Source organism: Mercurialis annua, linkage group LG2 (assembly GCF_937616625.2).
Source record: "Mercurialis annua linkage group LG2, ddMerAnnu1.2, whole genome shotgun sequence".
Classification (NCBI taxonomy): domain Eukaryota; kingdom Viridiplantae; phylum Streptophyta; class Magnoliopsida; order Malpighiales; family Euphorbiaceae; genus Mercurialis; species Mercurialis annua.
The window spans coordinates 978,682-1,006,492 of record NC_065571.1 but is presented as its reverse complement, the minus strand read 5'-3'; the positions used below and the strand labels follow the sequence as shown (position 1 = coordinate 1,006,492).

The window sequence follows — 27,811 nt, the reverse complement described above, 5'->3', positions numbered from 1 at the left end:
TTTGATTGCAAATTTCTTCAAAGTCTTAATCAAGACTTGACTATTATTAACTAATTAAGTTTTACATCTATTTCAATTTAATAAATTATGCAGATTTTTCAACTTGCCCAAGGTAGCCCCTGTTGGTGGACCATGGAGAAAAATAAACTTTAAATCTATCTTAGTTTTTTTTATTGAAAATTCTGCTCTACATTGTCTATTCTCAGCTATTATTCTACGTCAATTAATCTCATTTATTTTTTGTTTGTATCAATTAATTTATTTTATTTTTTCTAAATTAATTTTAATAGATTAGATAATAAAAGAAAATAATTACTAATATTCATAATCTATATGAATATAAAGACTTTCAAATATCATTATTGATTATTCTCTGTACACAATAGATATTTTTATTTATTCGGTATTTTTATTGTAATGGTTTGACATAACAGTGCAACTAAAAATAGTCTAAGTGAGGTCGCGGGTTCGAACTATATTCATGTATGTAACCGTTTAAAACTTGGACACAGAGTCTGTCTCCCGCAAAAGACCTACATTATTCGAATGGTAATTAGTCTGAAGGTGAAAAGTTTAAAGATGCCGTTCATAGTTGAGACACGTTCAAAAACCTTATCAACCATATAACAAAAAAAAACAGACTGCAACAGTTTATGTAATACATATACCTTACATTTATTGACTATTATTCCTTAGAATTCTATTTAGACAGTACTTTGAGGTAGCATCTAGATGGTCTGCAATTCATATCATTTTGTAGTAGCACACCACCCTTTTTTCAATTAAATTCCCAAGCCAAATTTCTTGACTTTTATGAAAATCTTATTTGAATCCATAAAAAAAATTTGGCAAAAAAACTTTGAATCTCACTGTATAAATACCTCTCATTGCTCTTGCATTTAATCACACCTCAATTTCATACAATCTATAAGTCTCTATATCCTCTAATTCCTTGTTCATTTTTTTAACTAAAAAGGCTACAATGGCAGTGACTTTTGAGAAAGAAACTACAACTTCAATCCCACAAGACAAAGTTTTCAAGGTCTTTGTTCTTGAATCCGACTCCATTATCCCCAAAATTATTCCTAACATGAAGGTCGAGTTCGTACAAGGAAATGGAGAGCCCGGAACCATCAAGAAAACAACCTTCGGTGAAGGTAATTAGCTTTTACGTATGTTCAGTCGGATAGAATACTCTCAAATTTGAATTTGACTCATTGCTTGAAATTCGTCCAAAAAAATTACTTATTTTTTTAAAAAATTGATGTCCATTTGACACAATTCAATCATTTATATAAGAAATTTTACACATTTAAAAATAATTTGAAGTTACATTGGTTAAGAGTTATTAATTTTGAAAATCACTCAACTCTCATAATATTTTATTTTGGTCATGCTAGTTAGTTTGATTTGTTTTTTTTTTTAATTTTCTTACGACGAACAATTTTATCTGATTCCATAACATATTGATATCGACTAGCTCATTTTATGAGCGGACTGAGTTATATCTACAATATTCAATGAACGAATTAATAAATACTTTATAAGAAAAAAATAATTAAAATATAGATAAATAATTTACGTGTTTTTGAATGCAACGCAGGCGGTGATGCAAAGTACATAAAGACCAAAGTGGAAGCAACAGACAAAGACAATTTCACACACAGCTACAGTATTTTCGAAGGCGAGCCATGGATGCCCGAACTCGAAAAGACAACCTTTGAAATCAAAGTAGAAGCTTCTGCTGATGGAGGATCTGTTATCAAGAGCACCAGCAAGTACATTCCAAAGCCGGGCTGTGTGATCAGTGAAGAAAAAGTGAAGGCTGGTTCAGAAAAAGCTTTCGGCATGTTTAAGGCTATCGAAGCTTATGTCTTGGCTAATCCTGATGTTTAAGAATTGGTGTTTCATGTTTTTTTTCCCCTGTTGTTTTGTATCTTTTGATTGCTTCACGGTCTGAGAATAAAAGCTCATAATAGAGGATATTTTATGTCCTTTATTTAGCTTATAATAAGTGTAATGTGATTTTGTTATATGAATGATTATTTCTTGTCGATTTTGATAGTTCTTTATTGGTTTCAAATTTGAGGCACTGTCATTATAAAGTTTTAAGAAATGATAAAATAACATTTTTAGGGTCTGTTTAGTATATGTTATGATTGATGGTAAATTTGGCATAGAATATGGCATATTACTAAATTAAATACTAACTATAAAATTGTATTGGATTCAAATTTTAAAACTCAATACTAACACCCCATTTGGTTTTATTGATAGTTATTAGCGAGTAATGATAGTTGTTAATTAATAAACAATACCTATTTGGTGAAATTTTATTAGGTGGTGTTGTTGATATGTTAAATGACTTTAAAGGGTATAATAAAAAAAATTATAATAAAAAAATTATTCAAAAAACATTTAAAACTAAATTATCCTATACAAAAACATTTCATAAATTTATAATTTATTTTAACAGTTATTTAACTATAGCTACTATAATATAAATAAGATAATTTTGTACAATTTTTAAATAATTGGATCATTTAAAAATGATTTATTTATAATAAAAACAATATATTTTAGTAAAGATGATTTTATCTAAATAGTTAATAATAAAATCAAAACGCTACCAATTGTTAGCAAAAAGCTTTAAAATAGAGTTTTTCCAACGACAATTGTTAGAAGTTCAAAAAACTATCAACAATTTTTCTTAAAAAAAAAGTTCATCAAACACAAATATGGAGTTTTTTTGAAAAAAACAACAATTAAAAATTTCACCGAGGAGCTGAATTTAACGTCCCGTAAATTCTTGCATTAGCATCTATTTTAGCATTACATTGGAGAAACTCCGAGATTCAATTTTTTTTTTCCAAAGGAAGGATTACATAATGGCAACTAAACTTCTTATAATTTGGTATTTTATTGCTTAAACTTTTATTTCCTTATTATTATTTTTTAAAAAAAATTAAGGATTAAGTTGAACCAATTTAAAATTATAAATGTAAAAATTCTTAGTTAAAAAATTTAAGAGCTTATTTGCATCTTTTATCTATTATTTTTTTCATAAATGACAAATATGTATGTGGCGGTTCACATCAGCGCTAGATCAATTGCAACACATTCTTTTTTATTCATAGACATTTTAAAACTATTATAATATGATTCGTGCTATAACTAATACATTTCAAATGTTGAGATATAATGAAGACTTTTGCTAATTGTTTGACCGTTTAGGGTCATTCAACATATCCAATTTATAATAAACTGCTTTCAAAAGAAATTGTATTTTAAGATTAGAACATAATTTTCAAAAGAATTTATAAAAAACGATTCTGTTTATACGATATATACTATTTTTAAATTTTAAGAGTCGGTTATTTGAATTTTGAATTAAAGGGTTTAAATATTCTTTTAGGATTAGTTGAGGGCTTAACTGCATATTTTGCTTCCTAAAACAATTCGAGAAACTAATAAAACAATTTTACTATTAACAATAATAAATTTATCAAAGAATTTTGGCTGAATGTGAAGTCACAAGTTCAACTACATGTAATATACCATCCACTAATTTTCTCTAATTGGCTATTATTCTTCAGAATTCACATCATAGACAGACTCACACTATATTTTGTCAGACTTTCAAAAGAGGCAGCATCTAGAAAGTCTGCAAATCATTTCATATTAACACCACCCTTTTTTTAATTTATTCCCAAGCCAAATTTCTTGACCTTTATGCAAATTTTGTTTGTTTCTATAGAAAATTATTTGGCAAGAAACCTTGAATCTCACTATATAAATACCTCCCTTTGCTCTTGCATTTAATCACACCATATCTCATACAATCTATAATTCTTTATTTTCTCTAATTTCTTGTTTATTTTCTTCACCTTAATTATTTTTACCAAAGGCTATAATGGCAGTGACTTTTGAGAAAGAAACTACAACTTCAATCCCACAAGACAAAGTTTTCAAGGTCTTTGTTCTTGAATCTGACTCCATTATCCCCAAAATTATTCCTAACATGAAGGTCGAGTTCGTACAAGGAAATGGAGAGCCCGGAACTATCAAGAAAACTACTTTTGGTGAAGGTAATTACTTTTTACATACGTTTAGTTAAATCGAATACTTTCAAATTTGAATTTGACTCATTGCTTGAAAATCGTCTAAAAAATTTACTTATTGTTTTTAAATCGATCTCCGTTTGACCTAATATAAGAAATTTTACGCATTTAAAAATAATATGAAGTTACATTAGTTACGTATGAGCTCAAAATAATATGCATTGTTTTTGTGATGAAGATTTAAATAAATAATATGCGTTGTATTATCGATTAATGTTTAAATAATTTTTTGTGTTCGGGAATGCAACGCAGGCGGTGATGCAAAGTACATAAAGACCAAAGTGGAAGCAACGGACAAAGACAATTTCACACACAGCTACAGTATTTTCGAAGGCGAGCCATGGATGGCGGAACTCGAAAAGACAACTTTCGAGATTAAAGTAGAAGCTTCGACCGATGGAGGATCAATTATCAAGAGTACCAGCAAGTACTTCCCGAAGCCAGGTTGTGTGATCGACGAAGAAAAGGTTAAGGCTGGTTCCGAGAAAGCGTTTGGCATGTTTAAGGCTATCGAAGCTTATGTCTTGGCCAATCCCGATGTTTAAGAAATTAATTTCGTGATTTGTTTTCTCTTCGATTTGTATCTTTTGTTTCTTGTTGTGGTCTAAGAATAAAAGTTTATGCTTTGTTAAATGATTGGCTTGTCATTTATCCAGGATTAAGGGGTGTTATGTATCCTTTAATTAGCTCATAATCAATGTAATGTAATTTGTTTATGAATGATTTGTTTTCTGTCAATTTTGAATATTATTCAATGGTTTTAAATTTCAAGCACTTGTATTAGTAAAGTTTTTAAAATGGTAGAGCTATAAATTTCTTTACTTTTTAATTTGACCGAATATATGTCTGAGAAAGAAAATTATATATGAGTATGTGGAAACATTTTCTTGTAACGGTCAAAGTAAGCCTATTACTAAAGAATATTGAATTAGTCTTTCTATCTGATTCTATCGGGCCAATTGGCTACACATTTGACATAACAAAAAATTATAATTGCACAAATAAAATTACATAACCGTTGAATTTCTTAAAATCATCAGCTGCAGTCTTCTGTTAGTATGCTGAATTAATTATTCGAAAAAAATTTGTAACTAAGCTTGTTGATTTATAAAATACAGTAGTAAAATTGAGTGAGAAAATAGAGTATAATTTTTTATTTCATAAATAACTCTCTTTAGTAGCTTGCCTTCTAATTGAAAAAATTGGTCCACAAATTGGTCTAATGTGATGAAGAGATCAAGACAATTGGATCATTCTTACTTATTCTGCGTTTATTGAAAGATATACAAACTTTTATTGGAAATACAAGGCATAGTACAAACTCTTATTGGAAAACCAAAATAAGTTTCCCCGTTCGGCAAAAAAAAAAAATACATAAAATGACAGACGAAATAATTATTATCTAGACCGGCTCAGCATAGGCTTCATAGATCCAACCAATTAAATATTAAAAAGACATACTCCCTCCGTCCCACTCTAATTGACAAAATAACTAAATTACAATAACCAATACAAACTAATAAATGACATAAATAGTTACTTCTATACCCCTCCATTGATAATGGAGCTAATTAATACTATTAGTATGTTAGTCAAATTCTCATTAAATATTCACCATTTTTCCATAAAAAGTTTAAATTTAAATGAGGGTAAAGATGGAAAGTTAAAGAAAAAAATTATAGTTAAGTTAGTTTTGTCAATTAGAATGGGACACCAAAAACTCCATATTTTGTCAATTAGAGTGGGACGGAGGGAGTATATATTTTAATTTTTATATTTAATTGGTTGGTCTATTTATATTTTATAAATACGGTTGCAGATAATAATTTTTCAGTAATAGACATGTTTAAATTATAATTTATTTAGAATTTAATTGCTTTAAAAATCATGAATTTTAGTGTATTTTTCAATTTTAATGCGAACTTTCAATTCTGGCAATTTTATACATGAACCATTAGTTCTTTTTTCAATTTGAAACGCCGAATAATTTTTTTTAAAAAAAAAACATTGATGTGAACATTGTAAATAAATACTGATTCAGCATCAATATCAACATTTTTAGATGAAAAATTTCTCGGTATTTCAAACTGTAAAAATTTAAAAATTGGTGTTCAAATATTGTCAAATTTGAAAGTTCGTGTTAAATGTAACGCGCTAAAATTTATAATTTTTAAAACAATTAACCAAGAGATAGGCTTCAATAGCCTTGAAAATCCCTAAAGCCTTTTCTTTGCCGGCCTTAAGTTGATCTTGGGTAAGCTCAAAATTACCAATCGTATAGTATTTGCTACTTTCTTTACAAATGCACCCTCCATCCGAAGATTGCTCAAACTTGGTCTCATAACTAATCTTTTCAATCACATTGGCTAACATGTCACCTTCGATTACACTATGATTGAATATCAACTTATCTTTGTCCATCGCGTCAACCTTGTGCTTAGCATTCTTGAATTGGCTACCTGCGGACAACTAGTATTCAAGATTGAACTTGTCGAGCAGAAAGAGTCGAAAAATATATAAAATTTACGATTTTTATCAAGTATAGTTAAAAGTTTTATTTTCATTAATTTTAGTCCGATTTTAATAATTTTCTCAATTATAATATAATATCAAAATTTAAGCGAGTATAGTGGCTATTGTGTTTTGTAATTTAAATACGAACTTTCAATTTAATAATTTAAAATTTAAATCAACAAATTTTTACAGTTCAGAATGTCAAATAATCTTTCAATAAAAAAAATACCGATGTAGATGCAAGAACAATATATATTTTATAACCACAACAACATTTTTCTAATTAAAAAATTGTTGGGTGTTCGATGTTCCAATTGCAAAATATGTCTGTTCGTATATTTTGAAAGAAAAATAATATTTAGCTACAATTGAAATGCATTTATTGAATAAATTAACATTTTTAAAAGGTTGGAATAACTTATGAAAAAGGTCGAAAATGTTAAATACTTTTTAATAATTGAAATTGAGCAAGTAATAATCATGCCTTCACCAAAGGTAACCAGTTTGATGGTTCCAGGTCCGCCATCTCCTTCAAGAATTTGAACACTCTTAACAGCCTGCGGCAAGATCTTAGGAATGAGAGTATCACCCTCAAGAATCAAGGCCTTGTAGAGTTTGGCTGCCGGAATGGACGAGCTCACCACCATTTCATACGAAACAACACCCATTTTTATAATTTTATCAAAACTAATACTTTAATTGATCGGAGCAGTCGGTAGTGATTTATCAGGTTGATTAGTTCACAGTAGAGTAATTACTCTAATTTATACATAACAATGCAACCCCAAATATACCATTTTCTGCTAATTTTTGTCTTCTTGCGTGGAATTTGTTGCTATTTGCCGTCAAATATATACCATACAGTGTCATTTTCAATGCAAACGAAGTTTTGGATCTAGATTTCCGACAACACCTTAAGTTATAATTAAAAATTTAAAATACATTTTTTTAAATACATTACCGATGAACTATATCTCAAATGTTATAAGCGTAAATGTTATAAGCGTAAGGCAACAAACTGATATGTCGTAGGTTCAAGTTTTCTCACAAGTGCTACCCTCTTTAATTATTAAAAAAAATACATTCAAAATGAATCGAAACAGAATAATGAATGAGATAAAAAAATCATACTGAAATGAATTTCTATTGACACAGAATAAAACAGTTAAATCTGAGTTTTTTTCTTTAACACTGAAATAACGAATGAAAGATTTTGAAAGCATAATAGTTTTTGTACAATAATAATTTTATATCTATGAAACTTGCATCACGTTTAATTTTAGAGTTCTAACGAGATCCGGTGCATTAGTGTTGGTTTAATCGCACCCGTTTCCAAAGGAAAAGAAGATCAGTATATTGCAGCGATGGAGAATCTCAATCCTGCTAGTACCTATTTCCATGAACCTGCATAGCCAAACCTTAAATAAGTTCAAACTACAAATGGATTTAAAAAAAAAAATCATGAGATTGGGGTTGATTATGTACTTACATCAAAACCGGCAAGGGTTTTGCAATAAGTGGTGTTTGTAAGAACTGTACTAGTGGATCCACACTCACTGTCTATGAGCGAAACTGTGGATCTGTCAAGTTTAATTGACCATGGATATTGATAATTCTGAGCTGTGGCTCCAACATGTGAAGATGATCTCTGCATTTTCATGACGGCTCTCGGCACGTTCCTTCCTTCTACAGATATCCTCCTTCGACTCGGTTGCCTCTCGAATGTGTCGGGCCTTTGTTTGGGTGCACTCTGAGATCGGGCCTTAGCTCTTGACGATTCAGTATTCGCCATGTAACTCGGGTATAAAGGGTAATCGTAGGATAGTGATTCTGCATAATCTGGCCTCGGAAAAGAAAATTGTTCGAGTTTTGATGCTGCAGAGTAGCATTGTGGACTACTCTGTGCTGTGCTGAATGAGTAGTCTTCAAAATGGCCGCTACAGGCTCGCGGACTCATCTCGGTTAGAGCGGATGGAGCTGGAGAAACTCGGCTGCTGTCGGGTTTAGGAAATGCCCGAGAATTCGTTGAAATTCTATGTTGTGATTGTGGATTGTTTGAATAGCTATTTCTGCTCTTCGCGTTATTAAATCCGAGATCCATTTCCACAATTTTGATATTCTCCTCCATTTCTCTATCAATATCCTACAAATGAAGCAATCATAACGGAATTAGTTAGTATTAGACCATCTCCAACCCATACCTATTTTTGGGTTTGAGTCTTATTTTTCAACTCCAATCCATACCTACTTCCCACCCCATTTCTTTGTTTGTGAATAGTAGCAACCCACTTCTTGGTATGCACTATTCACACAAACCTATTTTTTGGTTAATTTGATATTTACTTTTTAATTATAATTTATATAGCTAACTTTGTAAATATTCATTTTGGTCCAACTTTTCATTAAATACCAATTAAATTTTTAATAATGTAATCCAAATTTTTTTTATTGGTAAAAATAAAATTAATTAATTAAATTAAATACATAAAATTTAAATAACATATTTTTTATTTAAACATAAAAATTACATTACATTAAACATAAACATTACATTACATTAAACATAAACATTACATTACATTAAACATTAAAGCGGGTAGATAAATATTATAATTAAACTAATCCTAGAACGGAAATTAAAATAATAGTTAATAAACAACATTAAACATTAAAATTAAAATTATTTAATTAATAATCTGGTAAATTGCCCCTCGATCCACCAATATCATGAAAATATTGGCTACAATTATTATAATTGTTTTATTTTTTATAATTGGACATTAAATAATATTAAAAAAATTAATATTTAATTTAATATTATTTAAGCATTCTTAATTAAATAAATGAATAGATGAGGATGTATGTGTTTAAAATATAAATATAGATGTGAAATGGTAAATGGTTAAATGTAGTAGTATTAAATATAAAAGAGAATATATAAAGAATATTCTTTTGGTGTGAAAAATGGGGTAATGGGTTGGAGTAAAAACACTGTACCAAACCCAAAAGTGGGTAAATTGAAACTTAAAAATGGGTTTTGGGTTGGAGATGCCCTTAGGCGAAATATACAAAATTATATATACATTAATCAAAAATTAAACTAAATTTAAAAATAGAAATACAAACGGAATTGAATGGATTCATGTGATTAGATTTGTCCCCAACCGCGTGTGAAATGTGTCTGACAGTGTGTCCCGCTCAAAATTAAATTTTTAAAAGACATAATCATAATTTTTAGTCCTTATTTAACATTTTCGTACAATTTCTTCGATTCTATTTGGATAACAGAAAATTAAGATTAGCAATTGGAGAACTTGAATGACACTTACATAAATTGAGTGCCTTGATCTATAATCTTGTATTGATTTTCTTGGATTTCCATCTTCAACCATTCGGATTCTCTGCGCACGAGCTCGGGCTTGTACCGACACTAATGCCTGCATACACCGAAGTGTTGTAGTGGCTTGTTTTCTCACTAGATGACCTCTTACCAAAGCCTGCAACTTCACCAATCCTTTCAATGCACATAACGCTTTTCTTGCCTTTTCAAATAAGAAATTCAAGAATTGTATAAACAAGAAATTCAAGAATCGTATAAACAAAAAAAATTCAAGAATTGCATACCAAATATGAACGAAAAACAGACTGAATCTTGATTGCAGCCGTTTCTTCAATTTCCATAGCCATTTCTTGTTCCTTCTCTTCATTTTCCAAATCTACTGTAACTACAGGTTTCTGCACAACAATTTGTTCAGCAGAATTCGTCACGTCTGATTTCGGGGCTGTTGCAGAAGCCGACGATCTACGAAAACTCCATCTCCGTTTTTCTTTCGGTGTTTGTGAAATTGGAGTTACTGGTTTTTCTTGAGAATTATTATTTGTAAACTTTTCTTTTTCTTTTTCCTTTTCCAATTTCTTGCCTGTCAAGAAACTCCGAATCCATTTTCCAGTTTTTCCCATCTCTGTGTAATCTCAAGAACATGTGTAGAAGAAAGCAACACAAGCTTCTGTCTATCTCTATCTCATAAACCAGTAGCTTTCATGGCTATAAATTAATGGCCACCTTATTATTGGTACACAATCTTAATGAAAAATCTTTTATTGACAGGCTAATTTTACTGTTAGCATTAAGTATATCATCTTTGTCTTATCTTAAATTTAATAGAAGATGGATTCTTTAAATTAGTTGAGCTCCAATTGGAGAAATTACAACCTGCCAGCCTATCATTAGAAGCTACTAGTTCAGGAACTTGCCTAGGGATGTGCATTTGGTTCAAATCGAACCGAATCGAGTTAAAACCTAACTAAAAGTCCAAAAAATATTTCAAAATTCAAAATGAACCGAGTCAAACTAGTCAATTTGGTTGATTTTTTCAATTCGGTTTGATTACCTCAATTCAATTTGTAGTAGAACTTAAGTAAATCTTATGTCCAAAATTGATTCAAACCAAACCGCACTGAATTTTTCCGTTGTACACCCTAAACTTGCCATCATCTATTGGCATTATAGGGGTGAGCATTTGGCCGTTCGATTAAAACCGAACCAAATTCCCCAAAACTGATCAAATTAAAAATCGACCGGCTCAAAACTAAAACTGGCCAAATTTATACTCTAACTGAAATCAAACCGGCCAAAAGAAAATAAAAAAAAAATCAAAATCAGTCATAACAAAAAACCGGAAAATCAAAGTATCTATCAATTCGGTTAAAACCGAAAAAATAAAAAGAAAAATTAAATTAAAAAGATTAAAAACTTAAACGGAACCAATCTAAATTTTAACCGAACGACTAAATGGTGAGATTCTTTAGTCGGTTTTTCATAGATTCGGTCGGTTAAAACGGTTTGTCGGCCATTTTGCTCACCCTAATTGGCAAGATTCTTAGCCTCTAATACAATTTTCTTGGTTACCCATTTTGTCCTTGCTGGCAAGGGAGAATCAAATGCAGATGGCAAGGATATTGATGTAATTGGAAAATTGATGTAGTGATTGTTAATAAGTAAATGTTGGGTGGGGGAGGATCAGAAAACATGTGAAAATGGGTGAAGAACATGCACAAGGCTTGTAATATACTCAGATTTTAGGGTAAGGGGAATGGTTTTGGCATTGCTTGTCCACTTATGTATCATGAATATTTATTTTAGATGGTCATTTTTGTGGTTGTGTTGTGGGGTCATAAAAGAGTAGGGTAGTAAGGGTGCGCACGTGCTTATCCTATCCTAGCTGGTGTATTCATTTATTTTTACGGGTTAAATCGAATTAACCGACTAATTCTATCGGTTTGATTTTATACTTATTAAATTCTGATTAAATCGATTTTAATTACAATTAACAATTCGTCCGGTTTAATCAAAAATAACAAAATTATTCAATTAATTAAAATTTTTGTTAAGTCAAATTAATAGACTGAAAGAATAATTTACTCGTAAAAAAGAATTTAAAAGGTTGATAGTTTTTGATACTAAGACCTTCAAGGAAGTAAGTGTCTTCCAACTTTTTCTCTCATTTTCCATCTTTTAAAAAGGTTAAGTTGCTTTTATAAAAATGTACTATCTAGATCTACACACCAATAGTTGATCAATTATGAGAGACGATTGCTGTGGCAGGACAACTAATATATGATGATAATTGAGTACTTTTGCTTAGATTGACATTTAAATTGCATCTTGTCAACAGTTTAGGGGGTTTGTGAATAGTAATTAATAGGCAAAAGGCTCACTTTAGCCCCTAAGATCAAACCGAAAGAATTAATAAGACCCTAAGGTCGAAGATAGCTCACTTTAGACCCTGAAGTTGTCCAAAATGGTTCACATCCAACCGAAAAATTTGACACCGTTAGTTTTCTGTCAAGTGATGACGTGGCACGTATGAAAAAAGTTCAAAAACACCCTTAACATTTAAAATACATACCAATTTTTTATTTATAACTTTTTTAACCATTTTCACTCTCTTCTTCATTTAAATATTAATAATTAAATAATATTTAAAATTAAAATATTTATTGAAACAATCGAAACTCAATTAAACACTTCGAAACCTAATTAAACAAATCAAAATTCAATTTAAAACTGATTAAATCAACTAAAATTAAAATTAAAATTTCGTCAAACCCACCGAATATTTTTCAAATCTATTTCAAAAAAAAAAATCACCGCCTTCTACCGACCGCCAGATATTTTTTCCGGCGGTCTTCTCCGGTTCTCCCATGGGAGAACAGCCGGCTGTTCCCCCATGGGAGAACAGCCACTGTTCTTCCCAAGAGGGAAGAACAGATCGGCTGTTCTTCCCAAGTTGGGAAGAACAATAGGATGGAGAAGACCGTCGGAAATAAATTCCGGCGGTCGGTGGAAGAGGAGATTAAAAAAAATTAATTTTTATTTGATTTTTGGTTGGAATTTTTTTTGCCGAAGATTACAGAGGTGCTAGTGTGTAGTAGCGGGGAGGTGAATTAGATTTAAATTGAATTTTAATTGTTTTGATTGAATTTCGAAACGTTTAATTAGGTTTCGAAATGTTTGATTGAGTTTCGATTGTTTAAAGAAATATTTTAATTTTAAAAATTATATAATTAGATATATTTAAATGAAAAGGAGGTTGAAAATGGTTAAAAAAATCATAAATATAGATTTGGTAAATTTTTTAAACATTAAGGATGTTTTTGAATTTTTTCCTAAAGGTCACGTCATCATTTAGACGGAAGAAACTAACGGTGGTGCGATGTGAACCATTTTGGACAACTTCAGAGGCTAAAGTGAGCTACATTCGACCTTAGGGTCTTATTAATTCTTTCGGTCTGACCTCAGGGGCTAAAGTGAGCCTTTTGCCTAATTAATATAACTCAAACTCCAAGGTCCCGGTAGGCGATTTCACATGTACAAGTAACAGAATAAGCTTAAAGAGTTTCAGGTTTGATTTATGTGATAACCGCTTCAATATTTAAATCAATAATGTTCTTTAATAAAGTAATGAGCGTAAGTAAGTGTTTAAGTCTTGAAAATGCATTAGCTTTCTATGCTCTATGGAGAAGCTGGGATGATTTCGGCAGGCGATCTTCTAGCTCGTTTAGTGCATATAATGTCAATTAAGTAGGTATCAATGAATTCTATCGTTGGAAGAAAAAAAATAGTGTTTCATCATATGAACATCCGATGAAAAGTAGTTGATCTTATGAAAATGGAGAACAATTTCGTTTTAATTTTGAAACACCAATAAGTTATTTTCATAGTTAAACTTCAATCAATTTGGCCTCATCGTTGGGCATATGGACTTATAGTTTTTTCTAATTAATAAGGGGCATTATTTTTTTGTTTTTTTATATGCAAAAAAAAAAAATCTTTTTGTACCTGATTCATATGTGAGTGGACTTTAGAGTTCAAGCGTAAGTAATGAAAATTTTACAGGTGAAGTTCACCTTAGAAAGTAATGAAATTTTTACAAGAGAAATTCACCTTAGACTATTGAGTCAAAAAAATGATTATATATGTTGAAAAATGATAAAAGAAATGGTTATTTGTCATTTTGAAAATTGTTTCTAATCAAAGAAATTGACAAAATTGGTTATTTTTGTGAAAAACTCTTGTATAAATGGTATTTGGCCGTCTTACCTATTTCATAGATAAATGATTAGGGAGTTATTAGAAAACTTTTTTAAAAGATTAAAAGAAGAGTTGGCAATCACATGGTATGTTTTACATGCATGCTTTCTCCCTTTAATTCGGTGTTTGGTTTAGGGAAACACCAATTCTTTAGTTTTTGTCCTTTTTATTTCCCTTCTATAAACATCAATTATTTCTATTGTTTTTCTTATTTGGTTTGATTTTTCTTTCGATTTATACCAAAATTTAAATAAAAGTACTTTATATCTAGAATAGTATAAAAACAAACAAACCAAATTGCAAGTTCAATTCGGTAATTCAATTTTATTAGTAATCCCATCTTGAAAACTTTATACTTTCATATTTTTATTTAAAAAAAAAACTCATTTTCAGATCCTTAAACTATACATGTTTTATTTATATGGTCCTTAAATTATTTTTTATTCTTATATGATCCTTCAACTGCGAAAAATCATTTTTCAATCCCTGACTACCAAAAACGACGTCGTTTAGAGTATCAATTTGCATTTTTTAAAATAACGAAACGACGTCGTTTTTATCATTCAGGGACTTAAAAATGCATTTTTGCTTAGTTGAAGAACCAGATAAGGACAAAATATCGTTTAAGGACTACATGAACAAAACAAGTATAGTTTAGGGACTTGAAAATAGATTATTTCTTTTATTTATTTAGTGTTTTTCTAAAACTTTATAGTCATTGGATTCATGCATTTTAAAAATTTGCTCTAATAGGTTTTTTTTGACGGAATTACTCATAGTATATTCAGTTTCCATTATCATTATCACGTAAAAAATAATAAAATAAATTTGAGTTAATAAGTTAAGTTTTTTTATTTAATAAGTCCTTGTTCTTTTAAATGTTTGTTTGTATAGTCTTTGAACTTTCAAATTTTACTTATATGGTCCTTCTTTAAGTTCGGCATCACACGCATTCTATAATGAGTGTAATGCACGTTCCTTTTCCATCCAAAAAAAGGAATTTAGAAATTTAAAATAAATTTAAAATAAAATTTAGATAAAGATAAAATAAAAAATGACTAGATAAATGAAACGGTGAAGATATAGTGGTTGTTAAAGATAATCCCACATTATTTAGCAGAACAAAATGAGTTTATATATTAGTGTAAAGGTTCAACCATTTATCAACTAGTTCTAGTTAATTAGGTAATGGTTGAACCTAAATATTTTCATAAGTATGTGGGTTGTCACATTCTCACCAATATAAAATCAATTAATCCCACCAATATTTATAATATGGTATCAGAGCAGGTCTGGCCCAGGTTCTTAATTTGCCGATTGTCCGTTTGGATATTCAGTCCCAGCGGCCTGGTCCGGTGTTGCCGCTACTTGTTAAATCAAAAGATTTCAATTTCAAGGGGAGTCAACTTCAAGTGACAATCGGATGTACAGGCCCGGTTGCACTTGAGGGGCAGTGTTAAAGATAATCCCACGTTACTTAGGAGAACAAATATACATGAGTTTATAAGTGTAAAAGCTCAACCACCTATCAAATGGTTCTAGTTATTAGGTAATGGTTGAATCTAAACACTCTCATAAATATGTAGATTGTCACATTTTCACCTATATAAAATCGATTATTCCCATCAATATTTTTAATAATGGTCTCAAAATGGATTTGGCCATTTAAAAAACATGTAAAACATGTAAACTTAAAACTTCCCGTGTGGTACTTCAAGTTTCTCATTTAACTTCGGCATCTTTGTTCAGCAATCTATTAAAATTGTTCTAACATAAAATAAATACATAAAAAAACAATAGAAATATGTATATGCAAGTTTAACATGTTGATGTTGAATATTATTGGTAGCATGTTCGAGAAAAACTATTGGTTCTTGAGTACTCTTGTCAAATTGATCTCTGATGCCATATTAGCCCCATGATCTCATCAAATTTGTGCGCACAGAAATTTAATTTGATAAATATTGTTGCATCTTCATTAATTTCAATAATTAAAAATTTAAAACAATTAATATAGCTCGGTATAATGTTAAGCAACAATTAAATCCATTTAATTTATTTGATATTGATACATATTTCTGATTATCTCTTAATTAGGTGGGTCCTCAATAGATCTGCCCAATAGATTATAATTGTTGATCATGTGAAAACAGTACATATCCTTGCAAAGACATTCTGTTAATGTCTGCTAACAAATGTTAATATGTCATAATATGCCATCAATTATGTGATTACATATTGGTATGAAATTAAGTGAATAGTTTTTATTATTATTATAGGAAATGAAATAAGCAATGATTAAAAAAATAGCACTGGAACAGCTGCTTGAACCGGTAGAATTTGAAACCGATAAATTATCCAGTTCAAATAATTTTAAAAATTAAAAATTCAGTTCAACTGGATTAAACAAGTTGATCTGAACTAATCTGACAGTTAAACGATGGTTGGCCTGATTGAACCAGAAGTTAAATCTACGGTTCTACCGGTTAGACCATAAACCGCATTCAAAAATTATTTTTTAAGCTTTAATTTACTCAACCGATTGAACTGGAATTGAATGGGTTTTTTATATGAGGTTTAATGGATCATATACGCTATGTAATAGGGAGTAAGCTCATAGTTTTATACTCATTATAAAAATAGTAAACTGTTATTTAAATAAATAAATTTGAGGGTCCTGAATGATAAATGGTTATTCAACAATTGTATTCATTTGTCATTAGCCGAATTTATATAAATGGAGTGGAGTGATGGTATTTTGTTTATTAAAAAATATAAATATAAGGCTTGAATATACATTTTTATCTTGTATGTCTGTTTAAGGACTTCTTTTGAAACTAAGATTGATGGGGCCAAGGCCCCTTTATGCAATGTGCTGATTCCGCCCATGTTGATGTGTATATATGCATATTAATTTTTTTAAATAGATATATTGTTGCATTATTTACTAATTGTGTTAGCATATGATTGGTGAAAAAAGCTTAGTGTTATTTTTAATTAAAAGTTAAAGCTTAGTGTTATTTTTAATTAAAAGTTAAGTGATAAATGGCGGATAAAATTTAGGTTAGTGTTTATCTTATATATTGGTTGTGTCATGTCATATTTACAACAAGCCAATAGACATTTGCGATAGAAATTTTCTTAATTATTATTTAATATTTTTATTATTAATTTTTTCACATAACTAACGCATCATTGGTTGCGGTACGTTTTAGAGTTGGGGACAGATATAAATGACATAGTCCGAATGTAGTGGTCCAAAATAATAGTCCAAAGAGTTTTCAAGTTTATTTGGTGATGTCAATGTACACAAGAAATAGTCCTCCTACCAGCCTTCGTTCGTCCCTCATCAATCAATTCACATTTATTATGCCGGTCTAATCACTCAAAAACCCCTCATCTTTACACTTTTTTTCAATTCCACCTCAAAATTAAAAAATAGTCAATTTTATCCACTTTTAAATTTTCCGTTTTCACTTGTATCCCAATTTTTATATTTTTGTTAATTTTTTTATTTAAATGATGAAATCATTCAATTAACTAAATGTAAAGATGAAATTAAATTATTTTTTATTCAAAAATGTACAAATAAATCCTTTATTTTTAAAAACTAACTAAAATGTATAATCAAATTAACACTAATTTAAATTCTTAATTAATTTAACTAAATTTAAATAAATTTTAAAAATATACAATTAATATATGCTAGACATGGAGAATGTTTTTAAATTTTTTCCAAATAAAAAAGACGTTTATTTAATATTTCAGGGTACAATTGAAACATAAAAATAAAAAATAAGATAAAATCGACAAATTTTCAACGTCAGGGTATGATTGAAAAAGGGTTAAAAGGTCGGGAGTTTTTAAGGCATTAGACCTATTATGCCTTACCCAAAACTATATCAATTATGGGCTGTGTTTTGGCTGGTTCGGGCCGAATTAAGACAGACTCAATCTTTTTATATGTAAATTTAAGTCCGATTCGAATATCTAAAACCGAAGGATCCTCAGTTCGAATCACTATTGGAATAGAAGTGAAATCTTTTAGTTCCCATAAAATAAAGAAGAGAAGAAAGAAAAAAGAAGAAAAATTCTATTCGAATCTATTTAAACTCGTCCTATACAATAAATTTCTTCGAACTCTAAAAACGTTTTTTTGAAATTATACTGAAAAATAGTTGATTATAATAAAATTAAGTTCGCATACAAAAAAAAATCACCAATAAAAATCATAGGAACAATACTAAAAAGAATCTGAACTTTTTCAGATCTTCTAATTTTAGAGCTTGAATTTTTTCTTTTGTTAGTATTTTAACTTTTAAAAACTGTCTCAAAGGAGTTCTTTAGTCATTTTTCGATCACCAAATTATTAATAAGGCCAAAAATATTAAATTTGTTGATATGGCTTAACATTTCAATTTAAATAAAATGCATTATTGTTATCTATTAGCTAATTAAAAGCACTTGTTTATTATATTTTGAAAAATTACAACAATAATCAAAAAACATAAAATTTATTGTATTATAATAGAAAAATTAAAAAGATATAGCATCAAAAGAAAATTTAGAAAGATTCAAACATCAAAGCAGGAAATTAAAGAAAGTTCAAACACTACGAGTGAAATTTTTATTAATTAAAGGATTATACAATTATTTCCAATTAGCATAACATTTGCGAAGTATTGTTCATGAATGAATTTTTATTAATTATTTCTAACGTTATTAAAGATGTTTAAGGCCATCAACAAACAGTAAAGAAAAAGCTTCCATTTCATTAATGGGCAACGCTAATCCAATTTCAACTCCGCCATTACCATCTCTACTCTCATTAATTGCAACAGCTCCGGTCCGATCAATGGAAGTTATATCCACTTTCTTCGGCTTCCCCCACCCAAAATCACACCCATAAACCTGAAACGTCGTCGACCCAGCCACCGAAATCATCTGCACCGCCTCTACACTCTTCATCGTCATTAAAGTCTCATCCATTCCGTCAAGAACACCGTTCTCTAGCCCTTTAATCATACCACTTACCCGCTCCGCTATCTCACAGACTCCGTTTTCTGCCGTAAAATCCTCCGCTTTTGTTATGAAATCACGTGGAGCTATACAGTTGCCGAAGTAATTCGCCGGAACCGGAGGTTCTAAGCGGCTCCGGCAATCCACTGAAAATGCGAACCAGACCCTTCTGTTTTTATCTTCTAGTTCGCCTCTTGCTTTTACCATGCAAACTGATATGTAAGCACACGTAATAACAAAAGTTGAAAAAGAATATGAACTAGACGACACCGTTTTCTTGAGTTTATTTATGTTTTCACGAGTTAACTCGAATGTGGACCGGACTTTGTTCCGTGCAACTCCTACGTAAGGTAAAACCTGTAAGCTTCGAGGGTTTTTTGCTGATTCTGACTCAGTTAGAATTTCCCATTGAGTTAGGAATAATGTTCCAAGCTCTGATGGGTCGTCTCTGATTATGCTTCGATCGTAAATCGGTGCTAACTCGGGTGATAAATTAGGGTTTCCATTTTTGCATATATAAGACCAGGCTTTCATGAACATGGTTATACTTTTACCGTCAAGAACTGCGTGGTTGATACAGTAGCCGATGGTGAACCCTTTTTTAGGAAATAAAGTGATCTGCAGAGCAATTATGGCTGATATAGTTTCAGATATAGGCAACTCGGGGACGTAAGGATGTGACTCAGTGGCATCAATCATTTCATTACTCGACAGACGGTCGAAGTCTGCGTCGGATTCGGCGACGGTGAGTGGAAGACCATCGATTGGGGTGTAGAGAATGATAGGTTTAGGATAGTTTGGCGGCCAAGTGAGGCGGCCGGCGAGGGGGAGGAAGTGGAGGAGAGTGAGAGAAAGAGAGTGTTTGAGTTTGGGCAAAATCACCGAGTTGAAGAAATCAGGGGTCGAGTTAGTGAGTTGGTAGAAGTAAAGGCGCTCAACTGGCGGGAATCTTAACCAAAACAAGTCGAAAAAAGTGAGTGGTAGAGAGAATTCTTTAGCTGAGTCAGGCGAATCGAAACTCGGTGGAACTTGACAAGCCTCGAGAATTTTTACTGATGCCATGGGAGGAAGAATCGGCAAAAATTGCTAGTTTGGCTCTAACAAAAAAAAAGTTATTGATTTGATAATGTGTACACGGAGATGAAGAAAATGATATATGATCAAAATTTCTTAGTTGTCAATCCACAATTTTGATCCAATGATAACGACTAATTGAAAGGGTCGGTTACCCAAAAAATTGGGTTCAATTTCAATCATACATTCACAAGCAAGTGATGAATGAAAATATTACTTCATTAATCAGCATTGATACATGAAAATGGTCATATTTGATAGCTCCATGCTTTGTAATTCTAAAAAAAAGATTTTTTTTATGAATATAAAAGAATATTTCTTTTTAAATCTCTTAACAAAAATTACTTAATCTCTCCGTTTTAAATTATTAAATGTTCTACAACAAATAAAAATATAAAAGAGTAAATTATCTAGTTAAAATTAGTTAATTTTTAAAGAAAATATTACATTTACATTATTTAATATAATAATTTTTTTATGTTTTCCGTATTTGTTTATATTTTTTTAATACATTGTACTATAATTAATAAGAGTACATATGTCAGTTAATTATTTAAATGATAAATAATTGTCTAAAATTTGTGATAAAAATAAAATAATTTGTATTACGACGAATGAAATCTCAATTAATGAATTATTGACTATGAACTAATTTAATATTAATTCTTATAAATTATATTCAATTTTTATTTATTTAACCTAAAATTCTAATAATTTTTATGGCAAATGAAATAAATTTACTACTCTCTATGTTCCTTTTTAATTGTCTTCTTTTGAAGTTTTTTTATTTTAAAATATTTATTCATTACAAATTTCAATGACAATTTTAAAAATATTTTTATTATTACCTTTTGTTTTAGTTAGTAGAATGGAGGTATCATCTATTAATATATAGGCTTTTTAATATATTTATATAAAATTATTTTTATTATTTATATAAAATTTAATAATTTTTATAGTATGTGTATGGGTAATTATTATAGTCTATCACTACAAACTAAACCTGTTTATGGACCCGGTTTGGGTGGATCCGGGACGGACTTAGGCGGATTTGACTTTTTTAAAGGCAAGTTCAAACCTGTCCAAGTCCGGTTCGGGCTTTAAATATACTACCCAGCCCGGCCTTGATGAACTATTTTTACGGGTTCGCGCTTTAAATATACTACCCAGCCCGGCCTTGATGAACTATTTTTACAGGTTCGGGCCGAATTTGGACGGGTTTATATTGTTTTTTACAATATTAAAAGTCCGAACTCGCCCATAAAAATTGAGCTTTTTTCGGGCTCGTGTCGGGTTTAGGCGGACTTACCTTGTTTTTTATAATATTAAAAGTCCGAACTCGCCCATAAAAATTGAGCTTTTTTCGGACTCGGACTCGGGTTGGTGTCGGACTTTGAACTAAAAATTGGTGTCTAAATCCGGTCTTAAAAAAACAGGCCCAGACGGGCGGGACGGCTACTCAAAGCCATGAACAGGTCTACTAGAAACTGTGTAGTGCATTTGAAACGCAAGTAACTGTTAGTATGAGTTTGCTGTTAAATTTGGTCCATCCATATGAAAAAGAGAATGCAAAAATAGTCAATGAGTTTCATTTATTGAAATCCATCCACTTACGTTTACAAATTCTCTAACTTTGTGTAGAATGGGAACACATTTGTCAACCATACCATAGCCATTAATCTAAGTAGCACGGAAACGGAAACGGGAAACGGAAACGATACGAAACGGACACGGGAAAACGAAAGTTTTTCAAAATGAAGGACACGAAACGTGGGGGAAACGTGTAAATAATAAAAATATAGGGATATATTTATAAAAATATTATTTAAATATTTATGATAATTAATAAAATAATTCATTTTAATACACTAAATATTTAAAATTTTATAAATATATAAAAAATATAATATAATTCAACACAAATAAGTATATTTGATGTATTGTGTGCAATGCGAATGTAAAATTTATGGATAACTAGTTAGATTTTTTTATTTGTGGCTAATAATTTTAATTTTTTTTACAAATTTTAATTTTTATTATTTACAGAAACGGCCCGAAACGTTTCGTACGGGTGTCCAAGAGTTTCCGGTTTCCGAAACGTTTCTGAAACGGGAAACGCAACTTTGTCGAAGTTTCCGTGCTTCTTAGCCATTAATTAAAGGTCTCGCAAAAATTCAGAAGTTTAGGCCATGAAGCGCGTGACCTAATTTACTAATCCTTCCATTTTTTAATTGTCACTTTTAAAAAAATTGTTAGAATTAAAAAATATAATCCTCTTATTATAAATTACAGGCATAAAAATTATTTAATTCTATTTATAAATTTCACTATTAAAAAATTAATTTTAAAAATAAAATTTTTAATGATACTATTGAATAATTTAACTTTGAAAATTGAATTAACATTTAATGAAGTGATTTAATAAAAAAATTAAAGTTGAAAGATTATCGTAAAAATCACATAAATTTTTTTAAAATGACAACTATTAATAGATAAATATATTAGTTTAAAATGACAACTAAAAAAAATGGAGGGTGTAATTTATTGATACTTCCCGAACTCTAAATCATAGCTACATACTTTTTTCTTGAAATGTAACTATAGACTTAAATAAGCTTTAATTAAATTAAAATATTTGAAAACCGGTTAATTCAAAAGTTTGCTCATTTCTTATTCGTTTGGATTAATTTCACTAACAGTTCTCAACTTTTTTTTTTAAAATATGTTTTAGTATGTAAATTTATTTCTTTTAAATTTATTTTAAATTTTAATGTTATCAAATGAGTATTATGGTTTTCTTTCTAACCATCAGATGATTAATAAGACTGAAAATAATTTTTAAATTTATTGACATGGTTTGATATTTTAATTTTATATAAGTCTATAATTGCATATAGTCATAATTTTGTTTTATTATGCCTTATAAATTTACATAAAAATGAGTTATTTCTATTTTTTAGCATGCCATTAGTTTTGAAACAGTCAAAGCCATTTATTAATCATTTTGTAAAATTAAACTATTAGTGTTAAAAAATTAAAAGTTTTAACACTAGCGTAGAAAATTTGAAAAAAATCATGACACATAATTTTCGTTATTGTTTTTAAACAATTTCTTTTAGACGATATCTCGTAACCAAATCTAAATAAAAAAATTATTCTATATAATTATTGCGTCATATTATTTATGCAATAAAATAATAGTGTGTTAATAACAAAAATAATAATTAATTTTTTAATTATTCATTGACTTGTTATAAATATATCATGGCACAATAATACATGGTATAATTAATTATAAACACTCCTCTAAACAATTGCATTAATTTTTACTCCCTCCGTCCCATTTTAGAAGTCTCATTTGACTTTACACACAGATTAAGAAAACATTAATTATTCTTGTCTTTTTATGTTTTTTCATGTTTGCCCCTATTAATGATAGTGGAATTTTCCATAGGACTCTTTTAAGATAACTAAAATAAGGGGTGAAATGGGGTATTTAATAGAAAAATATTTTAAAAATAGTAATGGGACTTTTTAAATGAGACATCCAAAAATAGAATCTGGGACTTCTTAAACGGGACGGAGGGAGTATTAATTAGTTTTGAAGTACACAATTTCACACATATTTTAATAATCTAATAAGAACATAAAATCCAGCACCTGCGTGCTCATGCAAAAGGAGGGTTCAGAGGTTTTAAGGATTTAAAAACCAACTACCACCAACCCTGCCTAAAAATGTGTCGTTTTTTAAGTCAGCCACGTTAACCTCTTTTTCATTAAACACCATTAAATTTGAAAATTTTCCTTTTTAAAATTCAATCCACAAATTCGTTTCAAAGCAACCACTTAATACTCAGCAGCTCAGTTAAGCAATTTTTTGTTTTAATAGATAAAAAGATGGCTTATATGATCAGTTACATGTCATGTTTTATAGCAACAGTTCTTCTTCTTCAACCTATGACTGCAACATCTGACTTTTTAGCTCCACTTTTGTCCCCTCTCTTTGGTTTGTTCCATTTTTTTTTTAATCTTATATGATTGGTTTTGGTGCTAAAATTAGATTTTGTTTTTAGATTATGAAATTGTATTTATTTTTTAATTTTGTTGTGTAAAAATGACAGATGATGTATGCAAAAAAGTGGAGTGTGGAAGAGGAACATGTAAGGCATCTCAAAATGTTAGTTTCTTTTATGAATGTGAATGTGATTCTGGTTGGAAGCAGACTCGGTCTGATCATGATGATGCTCTCAAATTTCTTCCTTGCATAATACCTAACTGTAAGTTCCCTTTAACTGTTTAAAATCATAATCAATTAGTCAAAAATTATGTGTATTGTAATTGAGATTCTGTTTTTCTGTTACTTTACAATAGCACGGACGCTTCATTCAAAATTTCAATCAACTTGTCCGGTTTCAAAAACGTGTCGGACACTTGATGTTTCAAATACAAAACTCTATTTTCTTTACTTAGAAAACCTTAAAATAACACAGTTTCGCCATGTCCAAGTGCCCTGTTTTCCTGTGTATGCGTCCGTGCTACCTAGGACTTTAAATTATGTATTGATTTGTAGAAGTTTATTAGAGGAGTAGTTTAAATTATACCTGCAGAATGCTAAATTAGGTATCCATTAAAGTCAAAATTATATTGGATCTTGTGTTGAAAAGGAACTATGAAATATTCTTCCAGAAAAAATTGATAAAGAATTTATTTAAGAAGCTATAAACGTATTATCTAAATATGGAATCAGAATGGAAATAAAGGGTATATGTCCAAAGATTAAGATTCTTGTCGTGTTAGGATTTACTTAAGAGATTAAATTAGCATTTGTCAAGGTTTGATTGTGATATTTTACCTTTATTAAGTCAAAGATTAGGTTGTGGGTATCTTTAACAAATATTAAACTTTGAAAATTGATGGAGTTATGTTTCTGTCAAAAATTGTTTGTTAACATTTGTCATGATTGATTACGAATTGAGACAGGTACGATGGATTTCTCGTGCTCGGCAGCACCTTCACCGGTTCAAGATAAATCAAGCAAATCTAATGGATCAGTTTTTGACCGTAAGCATTGTTGCTACTGCGATTTCATGCCGTCGATTTTATAGCAATCGTTATAAATAACCGATCTTTCTGTTTGTTGTTTGTTGCAGCCTGCTTTTGGACAGACTGTGGAGGCGGTTCTTGCAACAAGACATCCCCATTCACTTACGCTTGCGAATGTGCAGTCGGATACAATAACCTTCTCAATGTCTCTGCATTTCCATGCTTCAAAGAATGTAAGACATGCTTGTGATTTACGAACTAGCTCGTTTATATTTCAATCAATATGCCTAGATACGAAACCATGTTTGCTGATGCAAAATTCATATGTTTGATCGATGACATTGGTTCAAAAGGTTCAATCGGAATGGACTGTGCAAATCTTGGGATTTCATTGTCGAATGGATCAGGTTCTTCACCACCTGTGCTGACCGAGAGTAGTAGTCAAGGTAAGGCTTTTAGTTCGAGCAATCGTTCGTACTTCTTCTTTTTAGTTAAGAGTATGTTTTTGTTGATCGCGCCATCATCCTAATGATCACGAACAAAATCTTCCATCGAATGATAGCTTCCCGTTCCTAACATTCTTATATTGCTGTCTTTCTTTTGCAGGTAATTCATGCGTACAAGTGAATTTCTACTCTTGGACGATTTTCATCTTATTTTTGGTTGTGATTTTGTTGAAATGATTCATTCAGGGGATATAGAATTGAGACTCTTAGTTAGAGCTAGCAAATGCACTTTTGGTTTTCGATTAGGGATTTGAATTATGGGGAGTGTGCCACATATTTGTATGTTTTTTTTACTTAAAACTAGTAGGTGGTTCGATTTCATCATTCAGCTATATTGTTAGGGAGCGTTTTGTATATTATTTTGTTACCTAGATGTATGTGTATGCACTATGTAGTATGCAAGCTTAGTCTTCATATAACTAATACCTTACATTGGTTTTATATTTGTGTGGAAGTGCTGCTGTTTTGTTTGCAAACGAATAAATTGGTAGAGTAATTTGTACTTTCTCCGGTCTATAATATTTGTTGCATGTGGCCATTTCCTATAGATTAAGAAAATGATAAATATATCTTGATTTATAAATATTTTTATTAAATTGTTCATACTAATTACTATTTTTTTATGTTTGACTAGTTCTTTTAGTCTTATTAAGTTATTTATTGTTAAGGTTATATTTGAAAAAAATAGTAATAAATATTTTCTTGAAACTCTAAAGCCACAAATATTATGGATAAAAAAGAATTTTAAATGCGATAAATATTATGGGCCGGAGAGAACAGTAGACTTACTATATTAATTAGATAAATTAATATAGATTTCATTTACAAATAATTAAAAACATTTAATGGATGTATCACAATTCATTCAATAATTTATACATATTTTAATTATTATTTATTTAACTAATAATGTTTTTTGCACATATTTTAATATTTTTGTCTTTGAATTGATTAGAAGATCCCTTCCATTGGCTACCTAGTACCAAATCAACATTCCAAATGCACATCCTTACCTTAGAGAAAACCACACACCCATTCAAAAAAATAACTCTTTTATAGAAATAAATTTTAAATTTGAAAATTCAACTTTATTTAAAATAAAATCCTCAATTTTTTATGCTTTATTTTTGCCTATAAAAAATACATCGTGATACATATTAGATACATCAGAGAAATATTGTTTCTTACATTATAAGTATACATATGATGCATATTGTACATCTCTAATACAAATTGCCTAAAGTGAAAAAAAATTAGTTACAAATTGAAATTATAGTCTACAAAAACAAAAATAATTTTGAATAATCTTTTTTAAAAAGATTAAGCCTCGTTTGGTCGTGGTAAATAGGCTAGGAAAATTATACTTATCGAAAAGTAGCAAATATTTTTTAATTATTTCAATTTATGCACTTTAGTTCCCGGAAAGTTCGATATTTAACTTCCCTTTAACTAGGCAAGTAATTTCCTTGTATTTAGGCAAGCAACTTCCCTAGTAAAACCTAGATAAATAAAACTTTCCTAGCACTTTTATGGTATTTTTTTAATTTATTCTTAACTATTTTTTTATATTTTTCTAAAACTCATATAAAATTTTTTTTGTTTATTTCAAAAAATATACCTGTTTTATTTTCTAAATCTTATTTATAAAAAAAATAAATATGTTAATAAGCGATAATTAAAAACTCTCTTCAATAGCACTTGAATCGTAAGATACAAGTTAATAAGTGATAATTAAAATATTTATTGCTCAATTTAAAAAAAAAAAAGACAACACTTGTTTATTTAACAATTTAAAAATTATCAAAGGATATTTTTGTCTTTCAATTAAAATAATAATATATTAATTAAAATCAGTTTCGTACTTTCTGTGAAGTAAAAATTAAAACAAACAATTTTATCAAACTTTTTGTGAAATTAACTTTTTAGAAATTATATTTTCG

At 29.6% G+C, this 27,811-nt stretch overlaps 6 protein-coding genes across 6 annotated transcripts; 3 read left to right on the top strand and 3 right to left on the bottom strand.

The window, feature by feature from the left end:
- Positions 1 to 890: 890 nt before the first annotated feature.
- On the top strand, positions 891 to 2,064 carry LOC126670461 (major allergen Pru ar 1-like). The gene is made up of 2 exons (XM_050364199.2): positions 891 to 1,157; positions 1,604 to 2,064. The coding sequence occupies exons 1-2, from the start codon at positions 983 to 985 to the stop codon at positions 1,894 to 1,896; spliced, it is 468 nt and encodes a 155-aa protein (XP_050220156.1). The 5' UTR covers positions 891 to 982; the 3' UTR covers positions 1,897 to 2,064.
- Positions 2,065 to 3,821: 1,757 nt separating this feature from the next.
- On the top strand, positions 3,822 to 4,859 carry LOC130014700 (major allergen Pru ar 1-like). The gene is made up of 2 exons (XM_056104459.1): positions 3,822 to 4,088; positions 4,374 to 4,859. Exons 1-2 carry the CDS (start codon positions 3,914 to 3,916, stop codon positions 4,664 to 4,666), a joined length of 468 nt encoding a protein of 155 aa, XP_055960434.1. The 5' UTR covers positions 3,822 to 3,913; the 3' UTR covers positions 4,667 to 4,859.
- Positions 4,860 to 6,275: 1,416 nt separating this feature from the next.
- On the bottom strand, positions 6,276 to 7,689 carry LOC126667220 (major strawberry allergen Fra a 1.05-like). The gene is made up of 2 exons (XM_050360184.1): positions 7,120 to 7,689; positions 6,276 to 6,580 (listed from the first exon to the last, which is right to left on the bottom strand). The coding sequence occupies exons 1-2, from the start codon at positions 7,301 to 7,303 to the stop codon at positions 6,276 to 6,278; spliced, it is 489 nt and encodes a 162-aa protein (XP_050216141.1). The 5' UTR covers positions 7,304 to 7,689.
- Positions 7,690 to 7,760: 71 nt separating this feature from the next.
- On the bottom strand, positions 7,761 to 10,834 carry LOC126666702 (protein IQ-DOMAIN 19). The gene is made up of 4 exons (XM_050359548.2): positions 10,260 to 10,834; positions 9,965 to 10,177; positions 8,125 to 8,778; positions 7,761 to 8,039 (listed from the first exon to the last, which is right to left on the bottom strand). The coding sequence occupies exons 1-4, from the start codon at positions 10,593 to 10,595 to the stop codon at positions 8,019 to 8,021; spliced, it is 1,224 nt and encodes a 407-aa protein (XP_050215505.1). The 5' UTR covers positions 10,596 to 10,834; the 3' UTR covers positions 7,761 to 8,018.
- Positions 10,835 to 18,823: 7,989 nt separating this feature from the next.
- On the bottom strand, positions 18,824 to 20,462 carry LOC126666673 (phenolic glucoside malonyltransferase 1-like). Its single transcript, XM_050359509.2, has one exon. The coding sequence runs from the start codon at positions 20,308 to 20,310 to the stop codon at positions 18,952 to 18,954; it is 1,359 nt and encodes a 452-aa protein (XP_050215466.1). The 5' UTR covers positions 20,311 to 20,462; the 3' UTR covers positions 18,824 to 18,951.
- Positions 20,463 to 24,001: 3,539 nt separating this feature from the next.
- On the top strand, positions 24,002 to 26,312 carry LOC126667002 (uncharacterized). Its single transcript, XM_050359945.2, has 6 exons — positions 24,002 to 24,328; positions 24,444 to 24,599; positions 25,303 to 25,383; positions 25,473 to 25,598; positions 25,719 to 25,811; positions 25,972 to 26,312. The coding sequence occupies exons 1-6, from the start codon at positions 24,220 to 24,222 to the stop codon at positions 26,046 to 26,048; spliced, it is 642 nt and encodes a 213-aa protein (XP_050215902.1). The 5' UTR covers positions 24,002 to 24,219; the 3' UTR covers positions 26,049 to 26,312.
- Positions 26,313 to 27,811: the final 1,499 nt, after the last annotated feature.

Excerpts from the sequence above, each read along its gene's own strand:
- LOC126666702 (XM_050359548.2), bottom strand. The coding sequence starts at position 10,595 with ATGGGAAAAACTGGAAAATGGATTCGGAGTTTCTTGACAGGCAAGAAA. Across the intron at positions 8,779-9,964 it reads GATCAAGGCACTCAATTTAT|GATATTGATAGAGAAATGGA; the intron begins GTAAGTGTCATT and ends CTTCATTTGTAG. Across the intron at positions 8,040-8,124 it reads AAACCCTTGCCGGTTTTGAT|GTTCATGGAAATAGGTACTA; the intron begins GTAAGTACATAA and ends TTGGCTATGCAG.
- LOC126666673 (XM_050359509.2), bottom strand. The coding sequence starts at position 20,310 with ATGGCATCAGTAAAAATTCTCGAGGCTTGTCAAGTTCCACCGAGTTTC.
- LOC126667220 (XM_050360184.1), bottom strand. The coding sequence starts at position 7,303 with ATGGGTGTTGTTTCGTATGAAATGGTGGTGAGCTCGTCCATTCCGGCA. Across the intron at positions 6,581-7,119 it reads ACTGGTTACCTTTGGTGAAG|GTAGCCAATTCAAGAATGCT; the intron begins GCATGATTATTA and ends AGTTGTCCGCAG.
- LOC126667002 (XM_050359945.2), top strand. The coding sequence starts at position 24,220 with ATGGCTTATATGATCAGTTACATGTCATGTTTTATAGCAACAGTTCTT. Across the intron at positions 24,329-24,443 it reads ACTTTTGTCCCCTCTCTTTG|ATGATGTATGCAAAAAAGTG; the intron begins GTTTGTTCCATT and ends TAAAAATGACAG. Across the intron at positions 25,599-25,718 it reads ATTTCCATGCTTCAAAGAAT|GTTCAATCGGAATGGACTGT; the intron begins GTAAGACATGCT and ends TTGGTTCAAAAG.
- LOC126670461 (XM_050364199.2), top strand. The coding sequence starts at position 983 with ATGGCAGTGACTTTTGAGAAAGAAACTACAACTTCAATCCCACAAGAC. Across the intron at positions 1,158-1,603 it reads GAAAACAACCTTCGGTGAAG|GCGGTGATGCAAAGTACATA; the intron begins GTAATTAGCTTT and ends AATGCAACGCAG.
- LOC130014700 (XM_056104459.1), top strand. The coding sequence starts at position 3,914 with ATGGCAGTGACTTTTGAGAAAGAAACTACAACTTCAATCCCACAAGAC. Across the intron at positions 4,089-4,373 it reads GAAAACTACTTTTGGTGAAG|GCGGTGATGCAAAGTACATA; the intron begins GTAATTACTTTT and ends AATGCAACGCAG.